Source organism: Hylobates moloch, unplaced genomic scaffold (assembly GCF_009828535.3).
Source record: "Hylobates moloch isolate HMO894 unplaced genomic scaffold, HMol_V3 SCAFFOLD_14, whole genome shotgun sequence".
Taxonomy (NCBI): domain Eukaryota; kingdom Metazoa; phylum Chordata; class Mammalia; order Primates; family Hylobatidae; genus Hylobates; species Hylobates moloch.
Genome location: NW_026652289.1, coordinates 4,536,650 through 4,559,831, shown reverse-complemented (window position 1 = coordinate 4,559,831; position 23,182 = coordinate 4,536,650). Strand labels below are relative to the sequence as shown.

Below are 23,182 nucleotides of genomic sequence, written 5' to 3'. Positions count from 1 at the left end.
ATAAAATAATTCTCATAAATTAAAAGTCAAATGATCTCCCACTATTCATTCAACTGAGAGGTGAGAGCTAGGCGCGAGTGATGGTGGGTGAGGTGAGGAGGTGAGCCCCGCAGACCCTCCTGCATGCTGCCTGGGGATGAACTTTCCTTAGTTCACGAAGGCATATATTGCACAAAACAAATTCCAGCCCTATCCTCAAAAGTCTGCTGTTTGGAGTGGAGTGAAGTGCTGAGAAAGCTGCGTTTTGAAAAACACAACCATCCTTTGTTCTGCTGGCGACATCAGGACTGCTCCTTACCAATCACTCAGCCACGCCGGTGTTTCCTCAAGATGGACTCCCAGTGAGTGCAGGATCTGGGATAACTGGCAAAGCAGGACACCTTTAAGGCAGGCTTGTCCTCTCACTGTAGCCACAAACAGAGTACCAGGAAAGTTAAGAGCAAACTTCTCCCCACACCTCTCAGTGTTTCTTGTGGTGGGCAGCAGGAGGGCTGGGTGCCTCCCCAACCTGGCCCCTGCCCCCGAAACTGGTACACAGACATGACAGCACGTGTCCCCACACACGCAGACCTGGCTGTTCACCGCACATTCAGTTTTAGGGGCAATAAATGCTTCTATTAGTGAACTAACCTCTCTGCTTTCATTACCACCTGGCAGGAAATAGCATTTTCTCTGTGTTTCAGAAATACCTACACTTTGCCACTGTAAAGAGCCAAACTCATTCAATATTTTTATAGAAAACTGGTCATGAAGTACACCAACCTTTGGAACTGAAGTTTAAACAGAAGGAAAATAAGAATTTTCCCCCATTTCTTCCACTCAGGGGATTCTGGCTTCAGCCAGAATGGACACATTTGGATTGCAGAGAATCCTGAGACAACCCGGAGGAGCTCCTGGGGGCAGCAGGGAGGCTCACTCCTCACACAGCCGCACGACCCTCTGCATCTGGGCAGCTGTGAAGGGTGGACAGGGACTGATGGTCCTACAGTGCACATGACTTTATCATGTTAACATAAAACTAAAACACAATATTGGCCATAACAGTCTTGAACATATGATGTATGTTTGAAATAAAGTTAGGAAAAAAACTCTATTGGAAATCGATTCACGGATATTACTAAGATGCCTTTTGAGCTGCAGTCAGTGACCTCACGTGACCCCTTGCACATGATGACCTTGATGACCTCGAAGGCTGCAGGATCATGTGCGGCTCTGCATGCCTCACATATGGTTTCAGCCCATAGTTGTATAAGAACCAACTCAGCTCCTAGTTCAAAGAGAATAAACGTTACTTTAACTTCTACTTGCTCGCTTGCAAAAAAATCCAGAAGTGAGGAGAAAATGTTCCCTGCTGCCTGCTGCCACCTGTGAATACTGTGTTCTCATAGGAAATGAGCTCAAAAGAAAAAAGAAAATGAACCATTTGTGCTCCTAATCACTTATCTCCTGCCTCTTACGATCCTGCTTCTCTCTCAGCTTCACTTTCCCGAACCCTGTGTCAGGCGAACACTGGTTCTGTAAGGGGAGGCAGATGTGGCCCTGGCCCAGGACTTACTGCCTTAGTAAGGCATCGTGTGGAACCCCATCCAATTGAAAACTCTTGCCTGCCAGAGGTCACTTCTAGAGTTAAGCTGACAGACCGTAATGGTTGCTGGCGGGGGATCTGGAGATACTCTGCAAAGCTAAGTCAACCTTACATTGCAATGTATGACTTTTTGTTTGGTATCCAGCAAACAAATCTAAACAATTCCCAAACATCCCTCTGCAGTTCTTGCCCCGAGTCTCCCGGAACGCAGCTCAGTAGCTGTACATCTGCTGCTGCTGCTCTGCCTGCACCTGGGGCTGGGCCGCCTGCTGTGGGGGTGCCTGTGGCTGCGGGGGTGGCAAGACGTCAGTCTGGGGCACTGCCCGCCATGTGAGCGGGTGCTGGTCACTAAGCTGGCTCCCCAGGGGCGTGATGGAGTTGACCAGGGTCGTCAGATTGATGAAGTGGGCCACAGACTGTGGGTTCGAGGCTTCCGGCTGGGGGTGGATCTGGACGTCATTTTGACGGTTGTGCAGCATGGCAGAGCCACTGACGGTATCAAAGGTCACGGTCAGGATTGAGTTGTCCAGCTGTAACTGGCGTTCAGGGGTGGTAAGGTGCCCCACGGCCACTGGCTGGAGATTGGTAAACTGAGTTGCAGCTGCAGTGGTGATGGGGGTCACGGTGATATTGGTCAAGCCGACTGAGCTTGATGGTGTGGTCACATTTGGGTCACCCAGGGTCACCACTACCTGGAAGATTCACACACAATAAAAACCAGTTCATTTTTGCAAAATGGGGAATGCAAGGACCTCCCCAGGATGCGCTCTGTGTTACCACACCAAAGAAGCACGACATTCTTTGGTGAAAGAGAAAACCGAGTTAATTTTGTTCTGGAAAAATTCCAGCGAGAAACAAAAACAAGAAACAGACACAATCACGAAGGCAATGAGAAGGAACTAAGAAACAAATTAATTTCACTGGCTAGAAAAAAAACTGAAAAAAGTAAGCACGAAAAAGACGGAAAACAGATGCGTCCTTTTCTATTCATTCCTCTGAAGTGCCCTGCTGTTGGTAAATGAAAATCCCACCACAAAGCTACAAAGAGCAATAAAGGTATTTGCAGTACCAATCGCTACTAAGAGAAAGCATTCTCTTTCATGGAAAGGGACGAAAGGCCAAATAAATGAGGAACTTTTGCAATCAAGATTACCATCCCCCAAAACAAGAGCGAGAAGTGCAGTATTAGACACAGACTGATCAAACACTCAGAGGCTTCAAAAGCAAAAGTGACGAAGCCTGAGCAAGACAGAAGGTTCCACTCGAGAAAGTGGGATTGTGGGAGTGTCTTCACCTTGCAGACTGAGGGATCCTTGCTCTCCGGCTAGTCAGCAAATGCACAGGGCTAAGCTTTCATCATAAGGGCACTTGGGTAGGCCACCTGTGACCTCCCCAAACTGCAAACAGCCTACCTAATTCCCACCCGGGCAGGGATATCTCTCTTCAACATGCTAGAACGTATGTTGCTACTAACAGTGACAAGCATGATTTATAGGTCAGAACTCAGAAATGCTTACATGAAACATGCTTAAGTGAAAAACAGAATATGTCTGCTGCCTCCAACCACATGAAGTCCACATGTACACTGTGTGCAGTAAAAAGAGATGGAGTCACACACACGTAAGGCTCTCATGCTTAGGGAAAGTGACCGGCACCTAATCAGAACACAAAGCAGCAAACTGACCTGCTGAATGCTCTGTACTGCGGAATTGGTCTCGTCGCCTACGCTGCCTGTGAACTCCGTCTCTTTCTCTGAGTATTCGCTGAAGGTGGTGTCCTCGGGCACCGGAGCGCCTGCCTCCTCTTCTGGCTTCTGCTTTCTCTTGTGACTTCGCTTGGCAGCTTTCCCGTGCTTCCCTTCGGCCAAATCCTCCTGCTCCAGAGTGAGCTCAGGCTGCAGGAAAATCAGTTTCAGCCAAGAACCAGGTTAGTCGGTCACGTCATGCAGTGGCCAGGGCAGCCCCAGCACTGCCCTGGACACACTCTCGAATCAGTGGGGACGCTTGTGGGCCAACGAGCTGCCACAAGAAACAGAGTGACCACAGCTGGGTCTTGTATTTCTAAGGATCGGGGCAAGTTCCTTTAGTTGCAGATTTAAAAAAAAAAAATACATACAAGTCATATTTTTAAAAGTTGTATTTTATGCTAAAATGTAAACACTTCTTAGAAACTAACTTTTTAAGCCACTGGGTAAAGGGAAATGTTTCTGCCCGGGTGAGCTCCTACAGCAAGGCTGAAAATGCTTTCAAATCAGGGCTGTCTCTTCCCCAAGGCTGAAAACAAATCCACTATAAAAAACAATTTCGAATTAAAATAGATTTGACCACAAAACCTGCAGGGGACAGGAAACGAGGGCCCAGCTGCAGTGATGATCCCAGTGGGTCCCCTCCCTGCACCCTTCCCTGCAAGTGTCCAGGGCACTGCTGGGCTGTGACCACATCTTCTGAACTGGGCCGGCTCCACACCAGGCTCGCTCAGGCTCACAGAGGCCGCGGGGCAGTGGTGGCTGGTGGGTGGTCACCTGCCACTCCTCTCGGGCTTCCTGTGCCATTCCACACGACCTGATCCTAACCCAGTGGCAGACAGACCCAGTGTGGGCCTACATCGTGGGCATGGTGGGACAACCCTTCCCCCCATGCCTGTGACTTGCCAAGGGTAGAAATGGCCTGTGGGTTCTGGGGCTGGGGCTGGAGCTGCCGTACGTCACTCAGCCGGACCCAGTGCCCTTCATGAAGACTGCGCTCTAAAGCGCTGTTTCAGAACAAGAGGCACACGTGTGATCTTAGATCACTGAGAGCATGACACATTCTCTCTGAAATAAATTTTTGCTAACTAAAAATTTAGTATTAACTAAAAATTTCTTTAAAAACTAAGTTCATCTAATTGGTATGTTTAAACTTATTTTGCTTAGAACAATTTAATGATTGTTCTTTTTTTTTTTTTTTTGAGACAGAGTCTCGCTCTGTTGCCTAGGCTGGAGTGCAGTGGCACAATCTCAGCTCATTGCAACCTCCGCCCCTGGGCTCAAGCAATTCTCCTGCCTCAGCCTCCTGAGTAGCTGGGATTACAGGCGTGCGCTACCACATTCGGCTAATTTTTGTATTTTTAGTAGAGACGGGGTTTTGCCATGTTGGCCAGGCTGGTCTTGAACTCCTGACCTCAAGTGATCTGCCCGCCTTTGCCTCCCAAATTGCTGGGATTACAGGCGTGAGCCACTGGCACCCAGCCAATTGTTCTAATTTCTACTTTTTTCTGGAAAACATCTGTTTTCCAAAGTGAGATACACCAGTATTCAACAAACTGAGGTCGTAGAAACTACAGAAACGAGATGATCTAAGAGGTTCTGAGGGGAAGAGAAGCCAAGAAAACGGAGTAACCTGGCCACAGGCTTGCCCAGAGCTGCTCCCTCCCAGCCTGTCCAAGCCCCTCTGGTCCCTTCTGCAGGTGTCCACTGACCCCAAAGTTTCTGAGCCCCTGGGGCCCCATGCTGCTCACCTGGACGATGCCAATGGAGGAGGCGTCGATGGTGGTGGTCTCCGGGAGGTGGTCCAGGTCATCGATCCTCACTGCAAGCACCTATGAGGAGCACAGGGCGTGAGCTGGGACTCAGGGTGCTGCTGATGCAGGTGGGAACCCAGAAGCCACACACGCCTCGGGACCACCTCCACCACTCCTGCCCTTCCCTCCCAGGCATCCCCCGCACTTCCCAGTCTCCTCTGTTCAGCTCTGACTTTGAAACTCTGTGTCCAGAAGCCCAGGGCTTATCCTCACCCCTTATTTCACGCTCCCGCAATGCTCTTGCCCCTGTATCATCTCACGTCCACTCCCCCGGGGGGAGACTGTGTCCTCCCTTTTTGGCCCCTCACCAAAGGGGTGAGGTTTCAGTTATTTCTGTTATTTCCAAGGGAGACCACAGCAAGGTAAGATATGGTAGAGTAAACTTTTCTATGAGCAATCACCAAAAATGAGACATTTGTGCCTTACACGTCGTACTTTGCGGTTGAATCCATACACAAGTGCTTTCATTTGTTGGTTTTGTGATGAAGTGACGCCCTGCTCCTACCTTCCCTCCAATGGCCACACTGAACGGGGTCCTCAGCACGCCCCATGTGTCCACAGGGCCCCTCCCACCAGCTCAGTGCGTCCTGCCCAAAAGTGAGTGACCTTCACCGCCCACACCCTGCTTACAGCAGTTGCGTTTGTTCCTGTGATGACCTAATTAGATCATAAGAAAGACAATGGAAAACAAGTACAGAGACAGCCGAACATGATAAAGGGGAGGGGCTAAAAAACAAAATTAGCAAGAGTCTGCCTGTAAGGGTGCTTCACCCAAACAGCTTTGCAAACATCTTTAAATTTCTGATCAACTAAAGGAAGTTAAAATGAAAAAGCAGACTATGTTTTGTGGATGTAACTCATTTAAAAAAGCAGAGAAGTGCATCATTAAATTTATATTCCATGACTAGGTCTGGGCCCCTTCCTGGAAAAGATGGCAAACAAAGGCTGGCCTGTAAGTGTTTTAAGTTAACATAAATCCTGCAATGGCTTTGAAGACTCCGGTGTAACTCTCATTGACACTGAGCACAGATCTATACTGTGACACTCGCCAAGGACCCTGAACAAAAGCAACCAGACTGCTGTGGACGCACTCTCTACCATCACCACCACCACCATCATCATTACCATCACCATCAACACCAACACCACCACCACCAACACAACCACCTCCATCACCATCATCACCATTACCAACACCATCACCACCACCACCATCACTATCATTACGCTCATCACCACCATCACCACTACTACCACCACCATCATCATCAGTACCACTACCACCATGTGGCATCACCACCACTACCATCCCTATTACCACCATCACCACCACCACCACCACCACCACACCACTCACCACCACCATCCCCACCACCAACCACCACCACCACCACCACCACCACCATCACCACCACCATCACCACCAACACCACCACCACCATATCACCATCACCACCACCACCACCACCATAACCACCACCACCACCACCACCACCCCCACCACCCACCATCACCAACACCACCATCACCAACACCAGGTCCCCCATCACCACCATCACCTTTACCACCATCTCCACCACTACCTCCACCACCATCACATCAATATCATCAGTATCCTAGTCACACAGTCTGAAAGCTGACGCCACCAAAGAACCACCATAGAAGCATTAGCTTCACTCTTCTTAGGAGATAAGAAAAAAGTGAAAATTGCTTTCTGTGTTTTGTTTTTAATGTAACATTCATTCAAAGTAAAGAGAAAAACCATAGCTTGGAGTCACAAAATAGTATCAATCCTAAAAGATTCTGAATCTCTGTAAGTAGTTTATGCCTGTTTAACTAGTCCAATAGTTAAACTATAACTAGTTTAACTTAACTAGTTAAGTTAGTCTGACTCCAACGAACACCTTCTTCCTCCTGAATCTGTGGCATCGCCAATGGGGACAGGCTCAGGGGGACCATTATCCCACTCTCAGACAGCCAGGCCTCGCTGCGGTACACACACAGGTACACAAAGCCGACCCAAGTCCCCTTCCTTCCCCTCACACTGCTGTCTAGGGTTGTCTCTTCTGTATCCTCTATTCTAGTTTGTAATCACTTTGCCTGTCTACTTCTTATTTTTCTTTCTGTCTCCTACCCAGACCGTAAAGTCCAGGAGGGCAGGGATGGACCCTGGCTGGCTGGCCCATCACATCACTGGTAGGCATTTGTTTGAGTTAATGTAGAGGGAAACAACTGTGAGATGATCAAAAGGAATGACACAAAGAGAGCACAGGATAAAAGGCTGGAGAAACAAATTGGTTCAAGAACAAAGACGGACAAAATCCCCCCGCACCACCTTCCCTGGGTCTGGAAGGCTTTCTCTTGAGTCACTTGGTTCTGTCTGGGTTGGGCTTGAGGGGAGTGGGGATGGGCAACACACAGCCCAGTTGAAGGAGCAGAGCACAGAAGGTGAACTTGCAGTCGGGCCACCTTAGGAAGTGGTTTAATCCTGGTGAGAGGACTCTGCCTGACAGTGTTTGTGGGAGATGTCTTTATCAGTAAGGCCTCTCCACCCAGCTATGCACATCAAAACTCCGGTGTGCAAAAGTGATGTGCACAGTCTTTATCAATACGCTGAAGTCTAGAAACCCACACGCCATGGAGAGGAACCGCTCCAACGCCAGCCTTGCTCACGGGCTGCTGGGTGGGCTGCAGGGCCTGCCCTGCCCCTGGGGTGCCAAGGTGGTCCTGGTGCTTCGGGTTCCTCCCCCCCACCCACTCCATTTTCTAGGTGAAAACACCAGCTGGCCACTACATGAAAAGGGAAGCAATGGATTTCAGTTAGGGGGATCCAAGCTCCCCGCTGAGCAGGGCACAGGGCAGAGTATGCAGCCACGGTCCCCTGGCTTCCCGGACCGGAGAGCAGGTTGAGTCCCTGCATCTTCCTGGGAGCCTGATCTGGCTGCAGAGGAACAGCAACACAGCGATGTCCCGGGTCACCCCCAAACTAGGGAGCCACCAGACTGACACCTGAGGCAGATGGTGCTTTCCCAATTCCAAAAGGAAGTCACTTTCATTACAGGACATTGGAAAATGGAGAAAAATGTGAAGACAAGAAATTACCCGTAACTTCAACAACACGAGAAAAATCACTGTGGGATGTTTTGCTCCCTTCTTTACCTACCTCATTTATATAAGTGAGTATTACATATACACACAATGTGTGTGACGTGTATTGTACATACACACATTATATATGTGCACAACATATACTGCTCTTTCACGTACGTAATGAGCATTTCACAATTTCAGATCCGTGTAAGCATGTGTGTGCAGGCAAACACACTGCTAAACTATCACTAACTGAATCATGTTCCTATTGCAGGATGTCGAGGGGTTGGAATAATCATTTATTAAACACTCGAGAAATACTGTGATGCTGCCTTCAAGAAAAACATGCAACGGTGAGAGCGGCGGCTCGTGCCAGCCGGCCAGTGTGGTCACTCTGAATCTAAACCCCCTGCCCCCTCAACAGGCAAAGGATGCCGCCGCTACCGTTTGCGTTTCTGGGATGCGCGGTGAGCTGAACGCCTTTCCGTGTGTTTTTCACCACGGCTGTTCTTCCTGCATGAGCTCCCTCTCCGTGTACACCTGAGTGTGCGCCGCGTGTTTCTCAGTGAGTGCTTGTTATCACTAATGTTAACGGGCTCTGTCTAGCACAGTCACAGCCTATACAGATTTTTCTTTTTTTCTTTTTTTTTTTTTTTTTTGAGATAGAGTCTCGCTCTGTCGCCCAGGCCGGAGTGCAGTGGCGCAATCTCGGCTCACTGCAACCTCCGCATCCTGGGTTCAAGCGATTCTCCTGCCTCAGCCTCCAGAGTAGCTGGGACTACAGGCGCCCGCCACCACGCCCAGTTAATTTTTGAGTGCAGTGGTGCAATCTTGGCTCACTGCAACCTCTGCATCCTGGGTTCAAGCGATTCTCCTGCCTCAACCTCTAGAGTAGCTGGGACTACAGGCGCCCGCCACCACGCCCAGCTAATTTTTATATTTTTAGTAGAGACGGGGTTTCACCATGTTGGCCAGGCTGGTCTCAAACTCTTAACCTCGTGATCCACTCGCCTCTGCCTCCCAAAGTGCTGGGATTACAAGCATGAGCCACCGTGCCTGGCCCAGATTTTTCATTTTTCCTTTGGCCTGTATTTGTTCTGAGTGCTTATGGAGTCAAACCTGGGTTCACAACTCCTTTTGCTGCTTTTACGCTTAGAGAGTCTACCCCTTTCCGTGACCTGACAACCAAGCTTTCCTCTGGTTTTGTCTTTCAGGCTGCTCCTTCTTAAAGCATATTCAATTACGGAGCATCCAGGCTTCCAGAGCAGTTGGGCTCTGCCTGCGTCTGTACAGTCTCCCCCTCCCCATCCTCAGGGTCATACTTTACTCGGCCCCAGCACCACGTGGAGCCCCCGTTTTGCACATTAGTTCCATGAGCGGGAAGAATGGGGGGAGTGGCAGGGCTGTGCCTCCATTTTGCTATAATTTCAAGGAGGACATAATTTATAACCTTAGCAAAGGTCTACCTGAGGCTCTCCTAACCTCTCCCAGCCACTCACTCACTCAGCGCCTCCTGTGTGGCAGGCAGTGCCAGTCACGGAGGCACCTAAGACTCAGGCCCTGCCTCCAGTACTTGGGGTCTGCAGAGGGAGGTGGGCCATGTGCCAGCATGGGGGTGTCCGGTGCACGGCCCGCTGGCGGGGCACGGAGGGGGCACAGCCACCAGCTTACCTCGGGGTGCTTGCGCCGCATGTGTCGGCTCATGGAGGCCCTGGTGGACACCTTCGTCCCGCACAGCTGGCAGCTCTGCGCCTCCACCTTGTCGTGTGTGAGCTGAACGTGCTTTTGCAGCATGTACTCGGTCACGTACTTCTTGTCGCACACGGAGCACGTCCACTGCTTGCCCACTTTTCACACGCACGCAGACACACATGCGCATGGAAAGGAAGAGACATGCAGGTCACTAGTGCAGCCATCCCAATGACCCTGGCCTGCTGGACGAGGCAAGAAGCCTGTCACGCCCTGCCCGTCCTGAAAGGGTTGGTGCTGGTCCCCGAGCACACGTGAGCACAGAGCCTCTGTCCCTAGGGGAGCACTGCCAGCAGCAGCTGCATCACTGAACCAATATGAGAAAATTCAAGAAGGGACACTTGAAAGCTGTGGCGGGTTGGCCTTTAGAGGCCAAGGGGCTACCATGAAGCCAACACACCACTAAATGTGCTGGAACCGTCTAGATAATAGAATAGTCGTTTCCACCCCCACAGGCACTCAGACAGCCCCCACAGCCTGCTGCATGTGGCCCCGAAGGCTCCTGCAGGCTGTGCTGCTCACCTGTGTGGATGAGCTTGTGGGTCTCCATCGTGTTCCTCTCGCTGAATGTCTTCCCACACAATTCACACATGAAATCTTTAATCCCTGCAGAGAAAGGCGCACATAACTTCCTATGTTTAATGAGTGTTGTAAGTCCACATCAGGGCATGTCTTCTCCCTGACACGTTCCAGGCACTGCAGAGCCTTCAGGAGAAGGTGAATTGCAAGAAGACGGCAGACAATGAACGCTCATCCCCAGCCTCAGCCAGCTAAGTGTGGCTCGGAAAGTTTATGCTTCCATGGTGACATTTCATATCAAAAAAACATGAGATGTGGGAAAGGCTGTCTGAAAACACAGACAGAAAGTGGAACCCACACGTGGACAAGCAGAAAAACTATGGGAATTTCTTTAAAGCATTAATGTATCCGCACCTCCCTTAGTCCAGGAAGCTCTTAGGCAGCACATGTGATATTACAATGAGAGAGGAAACAGTAACTGAAATCAGGACCAATGGCAAGGAGGACACAGACGAGCCAAGCGTAAGAGACAATAGAACTGCCGTGCTCGGACAAAATGAGTGTGATTCTTCAAAACCTGACTAATTCAAATGAGAGCTGATGCCAGGCACGGTGGCTCATGCCTGCGATCCCAGCACTTCGGGAGGCCGAAGGAAGATTGCTCGAGTCCAAGGGTTCAAGACCAGCCTGGGCAACATGGCAAGACCCTGTCTCTACAAAAATAAAATAAAATAATGAGCTGGGCATGATGGTGTGTGCCTGTAGTCCCAGCTACTCGAGAAGCTGAGGTGGGAGGATCACTTGAGCCCAGGACTTCAAGGCTGTAGTGAGCTGTGATCACATCACTGCACTCCAGCATGAGCAACACAGAGACCCCAGCTCTAACAACAACAAAAAGGCAAATTAGAGCTTACTTGACTTTTTAAAATATTTGAGAAGTACTCAGTCAGTCCCGGCTCATGGATTGGCCTCACAGGGGCCAGAAGCGGATGCGTTAACAGACCAACACCAGAGGTGGCAACTCCTCCCGCACGGCCACTCGTGCCCAGGGATTCTAAGACCCCCCCTTCCCAGGGAGGGGCCTTAACCCCCCAGAGCCTCCCAGAGTAGGGAGGGTCCCTCCCCAGGTCCAGGGACAAGACTAGGAAGTATCACTGTTTCGTTGCTTGTTTTAAGGACACTTTTGATTGACATCAAACTCACAGACAGAAAAACACAAATTATAAGTGAGTGTGTGGCTCAACAAATTTCCACAAAGTGAATGAACAAAATAACCAGTTCCCTGATTACTAGGGAAAAAGAACCAGCATAGCCATCATCGTGACATTCCCAGGGTCAGGAGGTGCACGGCAGGTGGCCTTGTGGTGGAAACAGGTTTAATTAGAGCCCAGGGGAGAGGCGTACAGATAATCCTGTTAAAATCTGTTATTTTATGGATGAGGAGGCTGAATCTCCCAGGACAGTCTGTGGAACTTGAGAGGGTGAAGATGAAAAGGCCGGCCCTTAGTGACTCTGATTGAGAGAGTGTGGGAAAGAAAACCCAAGCCTGGTCTTTAGACAAAGCCTCTCAGATAATTCAGGACATCCAAGAGCGAGCATCCCCAACAGACGGCCACGTGAGGAAAGTTTAGAGGCCATTCTTCAGAAGCTAAAGGACCCCAAAAAGACACCCCAAAATGCTTGGAGAAACAAGAGAAGCTGTGGGGCACTGCCCTGAGGAACGGCCATCGCCCTGGGAACAGCCACTGCCCTGGGGAACAGCCACTGCCCTAGGGAACGGCCACTGTGGGGGATGATCGCCAGGGTAGAACTGGGAGTGTGTTTGTTTCACCAGCCCAGACACCTTGCTCTGATGGCTGTCAGTACCCCACCAGGTGGCACAGGAACTGTGCTCCCCAGAGCGAAGGGAAACGTATGGCACTTAATTACGTATGTGGTCCACACAGAGGGAGACAGGGAGGAGGCCAAAGGTGGACCAGCTTCCTCCTGGTGCAAGTGCTCACATCAGCTCACGTCTGAGGGGCTCTGGGGGGTCAGGGGCAATGGCCCCGCTTGCCTAAACAGGGCAAGCAAGAATGGAGTCCATGGTCTGTTTCACCCCAAAAACTGATGGGGAGGTGGACCCTATGAATGTCCTTTAAACAAAGGTTTCCCCTCAAAATGGGAACAAGACAAGTAATTTTTAAAGGCACACTTTACCCAGTCCTGAGGGCTCACTGTGGAGCATGGGACAGAGGCCACCACAGCCCAGTGAGTTGGTGGCAGCAGGCAGAGTGTGGGGTGTTCTGAGAACCCAGATGAGGGCATGCGGCCCAGTCTTGGGGAGCAAGAGTATCCCAAGAAAGGTACAGCATATACTGGATAGAGACTCCCCAGGAAAGAGATGGACAGTACACTTCTGAAGTCCCGGGGCAGAGGAGGCCAGCATGCCCGGCCAACCCAAAGCAGACCCGTGTGGCAACCTGCGCCGCTCTGGGGAGCAGGGGAGGAAGGTAGGCAGGTGAGGTGGGCCGGATGATGGCAGGACCCAACATGCAGTTGAGGGGCCCCCCGGGAGCACTGAACAGGCTCACGCCAGGGAACCTCACACTGAGACACAACTCCACCACTCAGGGACAACCTTCTCTCAATTCTAATGTCTCAATTTTCTCTCCACAAGCACACACACACTCGCCCATACAGAAGTGTTTTAGGAGAATGGCCTTGTATTAGCACTGTGCAGGGTGCTCTAGTGTTTTATAAGAATGGCCTTGTGTTAGTGATTGCGCACGCTGCTCTTTGACCTGTCGCGTCACCGACTCCTTTCTGTGCACATCGATGTAGAACACACATCATCCGAGCGGACACCTTGCTCTTTTCTGGATGCACCATGGCTTAGCCATTGGTCTACCGAGGCCACGTCTGACCTTCCGGCGCCTTCCCTAACACAAAAGATGACAAGCAACCTCGCATGCACATCCCTGGCCCTTGTCTGGTTGCTATTTCTTGTGCACATTCCTGAGGGGGAAACAGCTGAATGAGAGGAACATTTAAAGACTGACCAGTCTCCCAATGCCCGAGGTGAGCTGTGCAGCATGCACGGCGGTGACAAGGCCCCTGTGGGAGGGGGACCTTTTGAGATACACAGCTGCTCACCACGGCTCCAGGAAGCTCTCTTGGGGAATCCGGCACTCACCGGGAGTCACAAAGAGAAACGGTCTCGAGGCGGTTCTCTCTTCTCCCACGGCCCACCTGGCTTCCCTACGCAGTGAGCGCCATGGCTGGCGTGGCCCGGGCCTCGGACTCACCCGTGTGCCGCTTGCAGTGCTTGAGCATGTTGACCTTCTGCGCGAACCTGCGGTGGCACTCCTTGCACTCGTACTCCTTGATGCCTTTGTGCAGCTTCATGTGGTGGCGCAGCGCGTGCTTGGTCTTCATGCCTTCGAGGACACGGCGAGTCAGAGGCAGCCACACCCCCACGCAGCCCACCCGGGGGCCCGTGCCCGAGACCCTGGGGCAGGCACAGGCAGAGGCCTGTGCGGTACTGGTGATGGTGTGGGCCGGCCCCTAAGGATCCCGGTCAGTCCACCAGTGGTGAGACCTGGGAAGTGACTGTGTCCAGAGGCCGGGAGGGACTGACTGCAACATCAGGTGCACTCACTCCTGCCAGGGCCTGGCTGAGCCCTGACCACGCGAGCAATGCCGGGGCGGTGGGTGAACTTCCCTGCGTGCCCATGGCAACCCGGCGGGAGAATTCGGTGAGAGACAGGTTAATATAAGCATGACTAAGGGTTCCCTTCAACCTTGGCAATATGAGTGGCGATTGGGATTCGGACACAAGATGGTTTCAAGAGTGGCTTTCAATCTACCTTTAATTTAAGAAGCCAATCTTAAGAAGCTGAAATACTCCAAAGCCTCACTCACACAGCCAGTGGAGAGAGGATGGCCCTGGCATAGGGGCTGAGTCAGAGGGTGTGGTGCACTGTCAGGGACAGCACTGTACAAGGCCCCCTGCAGGGGGCACAGGCACGTGCGGCTTGGTACACCTGACCGGGAGGCTGACACGCACCAGGGCACAGGGAGACCCAGCCCAGAGGCAGCCTCCCCACCCCCAAAGAGGAGCCTTCACTGTGCCTGCCCAGGGCGGTGGGCAGCCTGCACTCCCAGGCTACCGTCTACCCTCCACATTTGGTGAAGAACTACTGAGCCTGAACACAGCTCTGTCGTAAGCTGGTCAATGGTTCCCCTCTGATTCCACCCTCACCATATGCAGGAGTGACCGTCCACCAGCTCCTGCCAGAATTCTAAAGGCCGGGCCAGAAGACCTCCCTGGCTACGAGAAAACTGCGCGGCTGGGCCAGCAGGGGGAGCAAACGCCCCGCGATGAAGCCGGCCGCCAGCACACACAGCTGCAGGGCTCCTGGCCTCGGGTGGGGACGGCACCTGCAGGCCTATTACCAATGACCGAAGAGTGATTTCACCTGAAAAAGTTACTTTCAATCTTTTTGATTTAAAAAAAAAAAAAAAAAAGAGTGCCAGTCATTGCTGACATGCCCAGACCCCAGCACTTCCCTCTTCCCGCTTCTAAAATGAACATATTCCAAATTTAAAAACGAATACAGTCATAGAGAAACCAGCAAACACAGAAGAGGTGGCACCTCCACATTCTGACCTCCCCGCCACAGCCAGCGTTGGTGACAGTAATGCTTTTCTTCCATTTAACAAAGAAAATCTGCCAACAGTTTCAGAATAAACACAACTGCCCCCCGGAGGACATTTTAAAGCTTGCTCTACTGGGACTGTGACTCACTCCATTTACAAATTACCGTGGGGAAAACTGATGTTTTTTAAATACTTATAATTTCCAATTCCGAACAGGGCATGCCTTTCTTATAGCTTTCAACACCTGGTGTCATATTCTCACCGGCCACACTAAGTTCTTGCAGCTCATTCCTGAGTAGTTCAAGGCCCATGATGTGATTCTGAACAAGACATTTTCCTCCACACACACAGAAAACCTACTGGCAGGGCCCCTGCCCCCACCTGCTGGTGACAGGCTCTCACGACTACTAACAGCCTCCCGCTTGGTCCCTGACACTGACTAAGTCCCTGGTGAGGGCTAGAATTTCTGGAAAAAAATGTAAAGTAATAATATGCAACAGCGTTTCTTGCAACACTGTAATAATAAATGACTATAACAAAACAACCAGGAACTTTATAAAATAAAGGATCTGGTTATATGAATGCACATGACGGAATCGTACCAAGGGTTTGAAAAACAAAATCAGGCAATATTGACATGTTCTGACATAAAAAGATCTCCAAGATGTATTTTCAAGTAAAAAAAAAAAATAGCAAAGTATCAAAAAAACAAATGAGCACAAGCATGTGCTGGTATGTACTCGCAACTGTTACATGACAGCAAGATGACAATGCTGAAATTTGGTATTCTGTAAAATAAATCTGGCAACTAATGTATTAATGCCAGCATTTTATTTCAACTATTCAGAGTTCATTTTAAAAAACCATGCAACTAAATAATTCATTTCAAACGCTAAAATGTCTACATTATAAAATGTGGCTTTAGCCCACACCCCTCGCCTCCCAGGGCATCTGGTGGCATTTGGGGACCTGCAGGGGACCCAGGTGTGGCTCCTCTCTGCCTAAGAGGCCTGGCCCTGAATAAGCCCCCACCCCGGCCCTCCTGTCTCTATATGCTACTCAGGACCCCTCCAGCCAGGCCCACCACACTGTCTTAAACATTTTACTTCCTGGGGGCATGGGGGAGGAAAGGGGAGGAGCAGGTGGTGAAAGGGGCTGGGAGCTTAAGGCAGACACGGACAAACAGCAAGCCAGCCTGTCCCGCTAAGGCAGGCAGACACTGCTACCGATATTCTGTTCGGAGAAACCACCCGTCCCGCTAAGGCAGGCAGACACTGCTACCCGCATTCCGTTCAGAGAAACCACCGCAGTGGCTCTGCGAGGACTGGCTGGGGTTTGAGGGGACAGTAACTACGCCACCTTCCAGCCTGTTTGTATTGTTTAAAAAATGTGTCTTGGCGAGGTGCATGCGCTGCTTTTTTAATAACCACCCATGTGCCGTCCTTGCGCAGTTACCCTGGAGGAGGGGCAAGAGCCTGAGGTGAGGAAAAGAGGGCCAGGAAGTGGGGAAAGGAAAGACCCCCCTTCTGGCCTTGTCTGCACGCAGTTGTTTCAGGCTTTGACACGCAGTGTTATTCTACGGGTGCTCATAGGGCTCACCCGGCGAGTGCAGTTCATGGAGCTGCTGTGTTTCCATCACACTGTCACCCTGACAGCATGAGCAGGGTCGCCTGAAACAGCCCAAGACAGACCTGCCGCTCCAAAACTTTTAGGAAGTTGTTTTTTTAAAAAAAAAAAAAAAAAAAAAAAAAAAAAAAAAACAGGAATGTGTTAAAATTATGATGTGTACTGGAATTATCTTTTTATTTTGCTTACTAAGTTGAGACATTTTATCACTAGGTTTGTTATTAATGAATGTTCTGTCTTTACAATGAAGATTCCTCGGCCGTGGTGAGTTTCTCACCACACAGCCGATTCTAGTCTGCGTAGTGAATACGCTGAGGGTTTTGCATCTACTGTCGGACACCATGGAGGCTTTGGGAATCAGTCTATACTTTAAACAATTAGATCCTGTATTATTTTCCTACTTTTAAAACGATTTGATTGTGCCTTTAAATTTATCACATCTTTCTGCTTTCTGGACTACTTGAATTTTCTTGCAGATTCCAGATTTAAATCCTGCCTCGAGTCCTTCTTTCCTTTTAAGTAAGTGACTGAAGCCTATGGGCTTCCAGGGCCACACTCTGGCAATGCCTCTCGCACTATGGTCGATGTGCCAATTCTCGGTCACGTCCCCTTCCAGAGCCCTGCAGCTGGGCAGCCCGGCTGAGCCTGGCCCGTGGCCCCCGGCGCCCACACCCACCTTTCCCACACTCCCAGTTCTCGTTCACGTCCCCTCCCAGAGCCCTGCAGCAGCTGAGCGGCCTGGCTGAGCCTCGCCCGTGGCCCCGGTGCCCGCACCCACCTTTCTCACACTCGGCCCGTGGCCCCGGCCCCCGCACCCACCTTCCCCACACTCCCAGTTCTTGCTCATGTCCCCTTCCAGCACCCTGCAGCCGGGTGGCCTGGCTGAGCTTGGCCCATGGCCCCGGCGCCTGCAACCACCTTTCCCACACTTGGCCCGTGTCCCCAACACCCGCACCCACCTTTCCCACACTCGGCACACAGGTACTCGCGGACGTTGTCGTGCACACGCATGTGCTCCTTCAGCATGTCCTTCCTGGCAAAGGACTTCCCACACTGCTCGCAGGCATGGCTCTTCACACCTGAGAACACAGGTATCTGCAACTCAGAGCCGAGCAGCTCCGACCTGCGGTGGCCGCAAAAAGCATGCACCAAGGAGAGGGGCCCAGCCTCCCCAGCAGCGGGAAGTGCAGGAACAGGGGTGGGGTCACCTCTTCAGCGGCCTCTACAGAGCCCTCCCGGGGATCCTGTGACTCCAGTAGATCCCTGAGGACCTGGAGGGGTGAGGGGGCTGGGGGCGCTGGGCTGTGAGTGGCAGGGCTGATAAGGACGGGAAAAGCTGGAGAAACAGAGGAAGGCACGGGGGAGGCAAGGTGCGACGGCTCTGTGTGTAGAATACGCAGAGACCCCCTGGCATCCCTCCCTGCCAGCCCCCTCCAGCGAGGGCCGGGACCCCACATCCTGACAGACACGCACCTGTGTGGATGAGCTTGTGGCGTTCCAGGTTCCCTATGCTGTTGAAGATCCGCCCGCAGATCTCGCAGGGGTGGATGTACCTGAAACCAGAGACAAGCTCAGGATGGCTGCACAGCCTCGGGGCTCCATGGCAGCGAGGGCACTTTCCCCAGCACCTTCTTCTGCAAAGGTGAGGCAACAAGGTGCCACAGGGATGATAGAAGAAGCAAACATTTGAGACTCTGCCACGGGCTGAATCGTAACCCTCCAAATTCCTACATCGACGTCTTAACCCCGGCACTTCAGAATGTGACTATGTTTGGAGATGGGGTCTTTGCAGAGGTGATGACATGGAAACGAGGCCATCAGGGTGGTCCCTGACCAATCTGACCAGTGTCCTTATAAGAAGGTGAGATTGGGCACAGACACGCATAGCGGAACAGCCCTATGAGGACACAGGGAGAAGACGGCATTTACGGGCCAAGGAGAGAAGTGTCAGAGGAGGTGGCCCTGCCGCCACCGTGACCCCTGAGCTCCCGCTTCCAGGACTGAAGATGGTAAGTGTCTGTTGTTTAGGCTGTGACGGCTGTGGTTCTTCGTTAGCGCCCCTGGACAGGGACTGTTTAGTCACTCACTCAGCAGACCGCGTGGGTTATGAGGCTGTATGTCAGATGTGGCCTGGCATTAATGAAACCTAATTGTTGCAGGAAAAAGCATTTTGGGTCATTCTGTAGGCAGGGCAGGAACCCCGCTACTTTCCTGTAACATGGCCAGCTGGTTCCAGGAGACTATGCGGAAGCACAGGATAAACCCCAGCCCTGCTGCCCCCGAGCCCTGCTGCCCCCAAGCCCTGCTGCACCCCCTAGCCCTGGCCCTGGGACCCAGAGGACATCACTTGTTCGAAGCTACAAATGGCTCCTTAAAGCACGTGTCTCTTTGCGAGGAAGCATGTCCCCTCCCTCCTGACACAACCCGGGAGCCCCCGACCAGGCCTCACTTCTGCACGTTGGGGTCCGGCAGGTTTTCACGGTGGATGACCATGTGGGCGTGGTAGGTGGCCTTCAGCGCAAAGCGCCGGTTGCAGATGCTGCAGCCGTAGCCCTTCTCCTTGTGCACCTCCATGATGTGCTTCAGGTACTCCTTCCCCCGGCCAAAGGTGAGCTGCGGGCCAGGTGGACAATGCACTGCTGACACCCGCATGAGGTCCCTGGTCCTCTTAGCTTATGAGGTCGTGTCCACAAACCAGGGCACCCGACACGCCCTGAGAGCCCATGACTCATGCCAGGGCGGAAAGGACTCTCAGAGGCTTGATGGGGAACTTTTCCGAAGCCATAAGGCCTCATGCCCAAAACTCAAGAGCGTGAGTCTCCTCAGAAACAAACCACCCTCCTTTTTGGTGAGCCCCTTCCATGCACAGGGGAGACTTGTGAGGACTTCAGGCCTGAGCAGGGAGGAGGAGGGGGAGGGGAGAGGGAGAGGGGAGAGGCGCCCTAGCCTGTAGCCAGCACAGCCACCTTCTAGGAGGCCGATCCCCACACTTCATGTGTGTTCCTGAACCCTGTCACAAGACAAGTTCCTGGAGGGTGCCTGTGAGACCCACATAGACCATCCCTGAGCACCGAGGTGACACGGGCTGGCCTTCCCAGGCACAGGTGATGGACAGGCACCCAGTCTGCAGTAGGACCACCGGCCCGAGCCTCTGGGGAGGGAGGGCTGCTTCCGAGATGCACGAAGGTGCCTGCTGTGTGGGGCCCGCAGCCTTGAAACGACCACCTGCCTTTCCAGACCACCCAGGCACCACGGGGCAGACCCGCCATACCTGGCACCGCTTGCAGCTGTACTTGTGAGGCTCCGAGTCTGCGCTCTCGTCAGAATTGTCATCGTTTTCTTCCGAGGAGATCCCGATCTTGCCAATAAACTCTTCCCTCTGGTGGTCATCCATCAACGCGATGTCCTGGAAAACAGTCACCACTTCTGGTTTCTAACAGCACAGCAGATGCTTCACTCAGTTATCTATACCACAGGGACGATCAATCATTTCCCCAGATGCAGAAGAAAATGCCTCTCTGATGCCCGTGACGCCCTAACGAGCTACACTTGTGCCCCAGCCCATCCCAGCTTGTCCCCAGGGGTCCCCACCTAAACGCCAAAGCTGCCCTCACTCTCCATGCTGCCCGTGGCTTCCTCTCACATGTGCCCAGCAAGATCCCAATCTGTGCCCACGGCCAGGCACTACTGGGAAGTCCCCCGAGTGGGTGTCCCATACCACCTGTTACCTCTTCAGTTCTTGATCAGCGCTTCTCCCACCCTTTATCACACCCCAAGTCCTCCCTGCTCCCAGGGCTTTCGCTCCATTCCTCTCTTTCCTCAAAGGTGGGGAGGGACACAAATGCCAGGACCGGGCTGGGAAGCAGCCACAGCCGGACAGCTGTACTTCAAGCCTGGCAGTTGGGCCACAGGAGGTGAGGCCAATGCAGTCACAGAATTCATTTTGGAGAGATGAAATGTGACCAGTTGTCAACTATTTGAGGACGCTGCTGTGGTCTGAATACTTGAACCCTCCCAAATTCCCATGTTGAATCCTAACCCACCAGGAAATGGTATCAGGAAGCAGGGCCTCTGGGAGGCCATTAGGTCATGAGGCTGGAGCCCTCAAGATTGGGATTCGGGGTGGGGCATGGTGGCTCACGCCCGTAATCGCAGCACTTTGGGAGGCTGAGGCAGGCGGATCACTTGAGGTCAGGAGTTCAAGACCAGCCTGGCCAACATGGTGAAACCCTGTCTCTACCAAAAATACAAAAATTAGCTGGGCATTATGGCGGATGCTTGTAGTCCCAGCTACCTGGGAGGCTGAGGAGGGAGAATCACTTGAACCCAGGAGGTGGAGGATGCAGTAAGATCTTGCCATTGTACTCCAGCCTGGGCGACAGAATGAGACTCCATCTCAAAAAACAAAAACAAAACAAAAAAAAGAATGGGATTTGGGCCCTTACAGAAGACATCCCTACCCTTCTACCATGTGAGGACACAGTGAGAAGGTGCCATCTACGAACCAGGAAGTGAGCCTCGCCAGACACCGAATGTATGGGGGCTTTGAGGTCCAGCTTCCAGAACCGTGAGCAGCACATGTCTGCCCAGAAGCTGCCCCGCCTGCACAACTCTGCTATGGCTGACTATGACAGACGCTGGCCTGGGGGCCTGCCATGAGCATGCCTGGGTGAGGGCAGCACGCGATCGACACCTTGAAGTGGACGTGGATGTGGTCCCTGAGCACATCCACGCGGAAGAACTTGCGCCCGCAGATCTCACAGGTGTACTTCTTGTCGCCGTGGGTGAGCAGGTGCTTGTTCATATTGCTCCGGCAGGAGAACACCTGTGGCAGAGGAGCCGCATGGTGAGGGGCTGCGGCATCTCATGATGGGAAGGAGCCTCTCCATCAGGCTCCTCTGGGGAAACCACAACCCAGGACAGAAACACAGCACCGTGCTCCAGGCCTTGCATCTCAACAGTTCCTCAGTGTGCGAGAGACACAAATAACCACTGATGCCAGAATAAGGGTTACTTGCTGAATTGCGTAAACAGGTGCTTACGTTACAATAGAAAATTGACCATTTCCTAGTCTTTATTATAAACGTTAGTTCAGCTCCATTTTTTTTAGCTTATTTAAATATTTTCCTAGGATGGACTACCAAGGAACCAGCAAATCACATTAGTACTTGCAATTTTCTGAAAGGAGATATCAAAGAAGAAAGCTAGTTACCCCCTTGGCTTTTATATTGTGTTTAATGCACATTCACAATGTCTCTGATTTCCTGCTCTTTCCAGCCTGGCATGATGGGCGTGGAGATGCGCCCATTCATCCAATACCCATCCAAGGGGGTCACCTCTGTGACCAGGGCTGGGGTTGGTGCTGGGAATATGGTGGTCCACATGACAGATGTGGCCCCACTGGCACAGAGCAGTGGACAAGGCTGGAAGCTGAGACCACTGCTAGGGCCCTAGAAACCCCAGAGCTCCACAGAACTCTGCAGGTCTCTATCTGGATGGCCATTCCCAGTGGCCAAGTAACCCGGGGTGTGACCTCCTAAAGTTCGCCTGATGCCCACATTGTCAAGAAGAGAACGTAAGAGATGAATGAAAAGGAATGAATGATTCGCTAGGGACAGGATGCCGGCATCTCCAGGTGACATCTCTTTCCAAGATGTGCAGATGACTCAGGGGCTGACAGCGCTGTGCCCCATCCCAGGGATGCTAGGTGGGGCAATGCGACAGGGTGAAAGGTGAGCAGGAGAGGACAGAGTCTGCAGGTGTCATGGTCTTTACAGGGAAGACTGGGCTGAAGATGACAAATAACTGGAAACAACAAAGAATTCAGTCACCCAAACTACAGGCTATTTCACACCTGCCTCAACCCTCAGTGGGTATTCAATAAACACTGCGCAGAATAAAAGCGTGTTTGGATGTCAGGCACAGAGCTGGTTTTGCACATACGATCTCTCAACAGCAAGAAGGCACTTGGAGCTGGTACCCCGCAAGGGGCAGAGGTCAGTGGGCAGAAAGACTGGGGATGGGGGATAAGGGGCACAGGCTTTGCCCACCTCTGCCCTGTGCACAGCTGGTCCAGCTCGCAAAGGCACTCCAACTCACCTGCTCTACCCCAGCCCTGCCCCTCCAGCCCACAGTCCGGAGCCTCCCCTGGACCCCCAGCCACACCTCCCTGCTCACTCATTTGCTCAGGCTTGCTCTGTGGTTTGAAAAAAATCAGGAAATTTCATATAAACACTGAGATTTCCGTTTTCTCTTTAAAAGGTCAAAAGCTCGGTGATGGTGCTGCATGCTGGAAGGCAGGACAGCGGGGACGGTGACAGCGGGCCTCCTGCGGGGGCCTGTGCTCCCAGCTGCTGAAACGCTGGATGAGCGTCACTCCAGGGCTCACGTGAGCTGTGCGTGGCTGGGGCACCC

General features: G+C 52.1%; 1 protein-coding gene across 2 annotated transcripts in view; it reads right to left on the bottom strand.

Moving 5' to 3' along the window:
* Positions 1 to 914: 914 nt before the first annotated feature.
* The window catches only part of PRDM15 (PR/SET domain 15), a 72,831-nt gene continuing 50,563 nt past the window's right edge, over positions 915 to 23,182 (bottom strand). For both annotated transcript variants that reach the window (XM_032174678.2, XM_032753437.2), the window contains 11 exons: positions 21,462 to 21,593; positions 20,040 to 20,174; positions 19,218 to 19,381; positions 18,242 to 18,321; positions 17,728 to 17,847; positions 13,789 to 13,920; positions 10,505 to 10,588; positions 9,905 to 10,080; positions 5,081 to 5,161; positions 3,270 to 3,479; positions 915 to 2,277 (listed from right to left, as the gene is read on the bottom strand). In XM_032174678.2, the coding sequence (XP_032030569.1) occupies positions 1,798 to 2,277; positions 3,270 to 3,479; positions 5,081 to 5,161; positions 9,905 to 10,080; positions 10,505 to 10,588; positions 13,789 to 13,920; positions 17,728 to 17,847; positions 18,242 to 18,321; positions 19,218 to 19,381; positions 20,040 to 20,174; positions 21,462 to 21,593 (1,794 nt within the window). In that variant the 3' untranslated portion in view covers positions 915 to 1,797. The remainder of the gene's footprint in view (positions 2,278 to 3,269; positions 3,480 to 5,080; positions 5,162 to 9,904; positions 10,081 to 10,504; positions 10,589 to 13,788; positions 13,921 to 17,727; positions 17,848 to 18,241; positions 18,322 to 19,217; positions 19,382 to 20,039; positions 20,175 to 21,461; positions 21,594 to 23,182) is intronic.